At 55.6% G+C, this 7,107-nt stretch overlaps 1 protein-coding gene across 1 annotated transcript; it reads right to left on the bottom strand.

The window, feature by feature from the left end:
- Window positions 1–518: 518 nt before the first annotated feature.
- On the bottom strand, window positions 519–6,822 carry LOC132388064 (WD repeat-containing protein 74-like; the record flags this gene model as incomplete). The annotated part of the gene is made up of 2 exons (XM_059960423.1): window positions 6,676–6,822; window positions 519–640 (listed from the first exon to the last, which is right to left on the bottom strand). Coding segments are annotated over exons 1-2 (254 nt in total), but the record flags the coding sequence as incomplete, so codon positions are not given.
- Between the last annotated feature and the right edge of the window lie 285 nt (window positions 6,823–7,107).

Here is a 7,107-nt window from a genome sequence, read left to right as displayed (position 1 = left end):
TTCCACACACCCCCCACTTACCCCCGATCACCTTAAATGTCTCTAATGTATCTGTGTCTACACCACCCCTGGCAGGACGTTCCACACACCCCCCACTTACCCCCGATCACCTTAAATGTCCCTAATGTATCTGTCTCTACACCACCCCTGGCAGGACATTCCACACTCCCCCCAGTTACCCCCGATCACCTTAAATGTCCCTAAAGTATCTGTCTCTACACCACTCCTGGCAGGACCTTCTACACACCCACCACTTACCCTCTCTAATCCAGACAGCGTCCCGGTGAATCGCCTCTGCACCCTCTCCGCGACCAGAACTGAGCTCAGTATTCCAAGTAGCCTCACTGTCTCATAATCATCTGTTGGTAATGAAGAGCCGGAGGCCGGACTATCAGGATGTCGGATTATCGGAGTGTCCTGTCACCGTTTGTAAACCTCTGCCAATCGCTGCTCCCACTTTCACATCTCCTACCTCACCCCCCACCCCCCACCAGTCCCCATCCCTCCAGCGTGCTCACTTGTCATACGTCGCCAGGCCTCGGAAAGGCCCTTCCCCTCCGGAGCAATCCCGGAATTCCGTGAACTTCTCCTTCTCCGTGCTGAAGACTTTCACCGTGCCGTTCAGACAGCCCAGCAGCACCTGAGGGGCGGAGGGCAGGAAGAGGAGGAGTGAAAGGTGCCTGGAGGCACTGGCGAACACAGTCTGATACGGTATGTCACGGGTGTGCGGTGGAGAATGTTCTGACTGGGGCGGGGGCTCCACTGTGGGAAATCAGGCTTCACTCAGTCAGGACTGTGGCAGAGGGGTGAAGGGGCGGGACGCAGCGGGGAGGGGGGCAAGATTCAACAACAGCTCTGTTCTCAGTGTGATTTTGTAAAAGCTGTGTATTTGTTCATGTTTTCTTGTGAACGCTGCTCATCTCCGAATAGGAAAGTTGCAGGGAGAAGGCTGGAGGACGGGGTCGACAGGGACAATAAATCAGCCTCGACAGTGTGGTGGAACAGAGTCAATGCCCGAATTCTGCCCTCGGTCCAAAGGCTCTCGCTGTGAGCCTCTGTCGGAGTCTCCCTGCCCTCGTGCAGATGACAAACACCCGCCCGACTGTGGGGAGAATTAAACAGGCTTGCAGGGGCTCGATGGGCTGAAAGGCCTGTTTCCATGCCGACGATCACACGTCGAGAGCTCAGTCTGAAAGGCCGATGCCTTGTTCCCCTCTGTAGGCAGTGACGAGCTTCCCCTGCACACAGACCGCAGAACGGGCTAAAGCAACAACAGAGCAAAGTGTCACAGTGTGACAGCGAGAGTGCAGTGCAGGCAGAGAAGAAAGGAAGGGGAGATTGTGAAGTCAGGCATCCGAGCTCGTACCGGGGAACGAGAGTCAGCGGGGTAGATGCTGTCCTCGAGCCTGGCGGGATGAGCTCTCAGGCGTCTGTACCTCCTGCCCGACGGGAGGGGGGGGAAGAGGGAATGCCCCAGGTGGGCGATTATGCTGGCTGTTTACCGAGGCAGCCCTTGTGCTGAGCTGTACTGAAACCCTCTGCGGTTACGTACACAGCCGTCGCCCCAGCAGGCTGCAGAAAGCACGGTGCCTGCCATCCTCCACGGACGTCAACCTGCGCCGCTGGGTGGCCACGCGGTCCTCCCCTCCCCTCCCTCGGGCTTCCCTTCCAGCTGAGCCCGAAACAGTGAATCCTTATTCACCTCCACGCGGTCCTCCCCTCCCCTCCCTCGGGCTTCCCTTCCAGCTGAGCCCGAAACAGTGAATCCTTATTCACCTCCACGCGGTCCTCCCCTCCCCTCCCTCGGGCTTCCCTTCCAGCTGAGCCCGAAACAGTGAATCCTTATTCACCTCCACGCGGTCCTCCCCTCCCCTCCCTCGGGCTTCCCTTCCAGCTGAGCCCGAAACAGTGAATCCTTATTCACCTCCACGCGGTCCTCCCCTCCCCTCCCTCGGGCTTCCCTTCCAGCTGAGCCCGAAACAGTGAATCCTTATTCACCTCCACGCGGTCCTCCCCTCCCCTCCCTCGGGCTTCCCTTCCAGCTGAGCCCGAAACAGTGAATCCTTATTCACCTCCACGCGGTCCTCCCCTCCCCTCCCTCGGGCTTCCCTTCCAGCTGAGCCCGAAACAGTGAATCCTTATTCACCTCCACGCGGTCCTCCCCTCCCCTCCCTCGGGCTTCCCTTCCAGCTGAGCCCGAAACAGTGAATCCTTATTCACCTCCACGCGGTCCTCCCCTCCCCTCCCTCGGGCTTCCCTTCCAGCTGAGCCCGAAACAGTGAATCCTTATTCACCTCCACGCGGTCCTCCCCTCCCCTCCCTCGGGCTTCCCTTCCAGCTGAGCCCGAAACAGTGAATCCTTATTCACCTCCACGCGGTCCTCCCCTCCCCTCCCTCGGGCTTCCCTTCCAGCTGAGCCCGAAACAGTGAATCCTTATTCACCTCCACGCGGTCCTCCCCTCCCCTCCCTCGGGCTTCCCTTCCAGCTGAGCCCGAAACAGTGAATCCTTATTCACCTCCGCAGATGCTGCCTGACCTGCTGATCTCTCCTGGCATTTTGTGCGCCTTGCTCTGGGTTGCCAGCGTCTACAGACCCTCCTGTTCTCGTGACGTGTCTCGTGGGTGGGGAGGGGGACCCCAGGGGCAGCAGGGCACGGCAGGGAACAGTGTATCAGGCTCAATCCCTGCCCCTTTCCGGACGGAGCGCCGTGCGGCTCCTCCACCATTCCAGAGTCCGACGGCCGCGGTGTGACCCCCCCGCCGCACACCTCACTGAACGGGCGATGCACGGGAGAGGGCAGCTGCGAGGGGGCAGAAGTGACCTCGGGAAACCAGACAGCCACGGCACCTGCCGGGGGTTCTCGTGCAGAACGTGCTCGTCAGAGCATCAAATGAAGAAGTCAGTCTGTTGCAGCTCGAAAAAACAGACAGACAGACAGACACTTCACTGACGCCAAAGGGAATCGCAGAGTCACAGTAGATCACAGAGACAGAAACAGCACAAGAAGAGCAAGAAAGAGTAAAATTTAAGTTCCCACAAACAGTCCGACAGGAGGGGTCATCACGTCCCCGGCTGTAGACCCCACTGGCCGAGGGATCTTCATTCAGCACTCTCCGGAGCAGCGCGGTTGCCTTGGTCTGTTACCAACCGTGTTCCTCTGTTCAGCCAAGGTGGACGCAGAGGGGGAGAAACATCGTCCAGAATTGTCAGGACTTTCTATCGCAGACGCCAGTGTGTCCAGTTTGACTGCTACAACAGGGCCAGCCTTTCTAATCAGTTTATCCAGTTATTAATGGCATCACCCATATTGATGCAATTGCCCCAGCATTGTGTTCAGTTCTGATCACCTCATTACAGGGTCCTGGAGCTGCACTAGGATGCTGTCTGGATTAGAGAGTGTGCAGAGGAGATTCACCAGGATGCTGTCTGGATTAGAGAGGGTGCAGAGGAGATTTACCAGGATGCTGTCTGGATTAGAGAGGGTGCAGAGGAGTTTTACCAGGATGCTGTCTGGATTAGACAGGGTGCAGAGGAGATTCACCAGGATGCTGTCTGGATTAGAGAGGGTGCAGAGGAGACTCACCAGGATGCTGCCTGGATTAGAGAGGGTGCAGAGGAGACTCACCAGGATGCTGCCTGGATTAGAGAGGGTGCAGAGGAGATTCACCAGGATGCTGCCTGGATTAGAGAGGTTGCAGAGGAGATTCACCAGGATGCTGTCTGGATTAGAGAGGGTGCAGAGGAGATTCACCAGGATGCTGCCTGGATTAGAGAGGGTGCAGAGGAGATTCACCAGGATGTTGTCTGGATTAGAGAGGGTGCAGAGGAGACTCACCAGGATGCTGCCTGGATTAGAGAGGGTGCAGAGGAGACTCACCAGGATGCTGCCTGGATTAGAGAGGATGCAGAGGAGATTCACCAGGATGCTGCCTGGATTAGAGAGGGTGCAGAGGAGATTCACCAGGATGCTGCCTGGATTAGAGAGGGTGCAGAGGAGATTCACCAGGATGCTGCCTGGATTAGAGAGGGTGCAGAGGAGATTCACCAGGATGCTGCCTGGATTAGAGAGAGGAGATTCACCAGGATGCTGCCTGGATTAGAGAGGGTGCAGAGGAGATTCACCAGGATGCTGCCTGGATTAGAGAGGGTGCAGAGGAGATTCACCAGGATGCTGCCTGGATTACAGAGGGTGCAGAGGAGATTTACCAGGATGCTGTCTGGATTAGAGAGGGTGCAGAGGAGTTTTACCAGGATGCTGTCTGGATTAGACAGGGTGCAGATGAGATTCACCAGGATTCTGTCTGGATTAGAGAGGGTGCAGAGGAGTTTTACCAGGATGCTGTCTGGATTAGACAGGGTGCAGAGGAGATTCACCAGGATTCAGCCTGGATTAGAGAGGGTTCAGAGGAGATTCAACAGTATGCTGTCTGGATTAGAGAGGGTTCAGAGGAGATTCACCAGGATGCTGTCTGGATTAGAGAGGGTGCAGAGGAGATTCAGCAGGATGCTGTCTGGATTAGACAGGGTGCAGAGGAGATTCACCAGGATGCTGTCTGGATTAGAGAGGGTGCAGAGGAGACTCACCAGGATGCTGCCTGGATTAGAGAGGGTGCAGAGGAGACTCACCAGGATGCTGCCTGGATTAGAGAGGGTGCAAAGGAGATTCACCAGGATGCTGCCTGGATTAGAGAGGTTGCAGAGGAGATTCACCAGGATGCTGTCTGGATTAGAGAGGGTGCAGAGGAGATTCACCAGGATGCTGCCTGGATTAGAGAGGGTGCAGAGGAGATTCACCAGGATGTTGTCTGGATTAGAGAGGGTGCAGAGGAGACTCACCAGGATGCTGCCTGGATTAGAGAGGGTGCAGAGGAGACTCACCAGGATGCTGCCTGGATTAGAGAGGGTGCAGAGGAGATTCACCAGGATGCTGCCTGGATTAGAGAGGGTGCAGAGGAGATTCACCAGGATGCTGCCTGGATTAGAGAGGGTGCAGAGGAAATTCACCAGGTTGCTGCCTGGATTAGAGAGGGTGCAGAGGAGATTCACCAGGATGCTGCCTGGATTAGAGAGGGTGCAGAGGAGATTCACCAGGATGCTGCCTGGATTAGAGAGGGTGCAGAGGAGATTCACCAGGATGCTGCCTGGATTAGAGAGGGTGCAGAGGAGATTCACCAGGATGCTGCCTGGATTACAGAGGGTGCAGAGGAGATTTACCAGGATGCTGTCTGGATTAGAGAGGGTGCGGAGGAGATTTACCAGGATGCTGTCTGGATTTGAGAGGGTACAGAGGAGATTTACCAGGATGCTGTCTGGATTAGAGAGGGTGCAGAGGAGATTCACCAGGATGCTGTCTGGATTAGAGAGGGTTCAGAGGAGATTCACCCGGATGCTGTCTGGATTAGAGAGGGTGCAGAGGAGATTTACCAGGATGCTGCCTGGATTAGAGAGGGTGCAGAGGAGATTCACCAGGATGCTGTCTGGATTAGAGAGGGTGCAGAGGAGATTCACCAGGATGCTGCCTGGATTAGAGAGGGTGCAGAGGAGATTCACCAGGATGCTGCCTGGATTAGAGAGGGTGCAGAGGAGATTCACCAGGATGCTGCCTGGATTAGAGAGGGTGCAGAGGAGATTCACCAGGATGCTGTCTGGATTAGAGAGGGTGCAGAGGAGATTCACCAGGATGCTGCCTGGATTAGAGAGGGTGCAGAGGAGTTTCACCAGGATGCTGTCTGGATTAGAGAGGGTGCAGAGGAGATTCACCAGGATGCTGTCTGGATTAGAGAGGGTGCAGAGGAGATTCACCAGGATGCTGTCTGGATTAGAGAGGGTGCAGAGGAGATTCACCAGGATGCTGCCTGGATTAGAGAGGGTGCAGAGGAGATTCACCAGGATGCTGTCTGGATTAGAGAGGGTGTAGAGGAGATTCACCAGGTTGCTGTCTGGATTAGAGAGGGTGCAGAGGAGATTCACCAGGATGCTGTCTGGATTAGAGAGGGTGCAGAGGAGATTCACTAGGATGCTGCCTGGATTAGAGAGGGTGCAGAGGAGATTCACCAGGATGCTGCCTGGATTAGAGAGGGTGCGGAGGAGATTCACCAGGATGCTGCCTGGATTAGAGAGGGTGCAGAGGAGATTCACCAGGATGCTGCCTGGATTAGAGAGGATGCGGAGGAGATTCACCAGGATGCTGCCTGGATTAGAGAGGGTGCATAGGAGATTCACCAGGATGCTGATTAGAGGATATCTCTCGTGATGATAGGCCTTTATCCTTGTTGCGAAGGAGAAGGAAAAGTAGCTTGCTAGAGGACAAGCAGATAAGAGGGAGAGGTCGAGTAGACAGCCAAAGATTTTTTCCAGGGTGGAAATGGGAAATACGAGGGGGGCATAATTTTACTGTGATTGGAGGTAAGTACAGGGGGTCGCTAGAGGCAGGTTCGTCACACAGAGAGTAGCGGGTGTGTGGAATCCCTACTGAGGTGGTAGTTAAGAGACAGATGATTTGAAAATGCTGGGTTAAGTAGGTTGGATCGGTCAGCACGGCGTTGTGGGCTGAGTGTCTGTGCTGGCTGACGCTGCCACTTTGACTGAGATGCAGTCCATGCTGATCTCTCTCTCTCCGACTCCAGCTGCGAGAGGGTTTCAGGAGAACCCTCGGTCTCCGGGCAACCTGTTACCTCAGACTCCAGGGGACTCTCCCAGCACATGGCGCAGACCTCCTGGTCACGGCTCAGCACAGAAACATCCGTGTAGTTGGCGGCCCGCTTCTTGTGAAGGTTGACACCTGGGGAGAGGGCAGACACAGGCATTAGTAAAAATCAGGCTGTTCCCCGAGAGAAACATCAACAGCGGCTTCCCTTACACGGACCGAGGACACCTCCACTGTGAGGGTGACTCACTCACCTACCCCCACCAAGCCACACTGCCGGTCAGTACTACAGCACAGAAATCCAGCACATGGCAATACGGCTTTCTGCTGACCTGCGTTTGACCCTAACCCTCTGAGCCAGCGGTCTGTGGGCACGGACAAAAGAATTTCAGTTCACTGACCCTGAACTGAAATTTATTATCTCCTTCGGTGATGAGCGAAGACATGAAAGCACAGTCCC

The sequence above is a fragment of the Hypanus sabinus genome, unplaced genomic scaffold, assembly GCF_030144855.1.
Source record: "Hypanus sabinus isolate sHypSab1 unplaced genomic scaffold, sHypSab1.hap1 scaffold_2600, whole genome shotgun sequence".
Classification (NCBI taxonomy): domain Eukaryota; kingdom Metazoa; phylum Chordata; class Chondrichthyes; order Myliobatiformes; family Dasyatidae; genus Hypanus; species Hypanus sabinus.
Note: the sequence above shows the minus strand (reverse complement) of the source record. Positions and strands in the feature narration are given on the sequence as shown.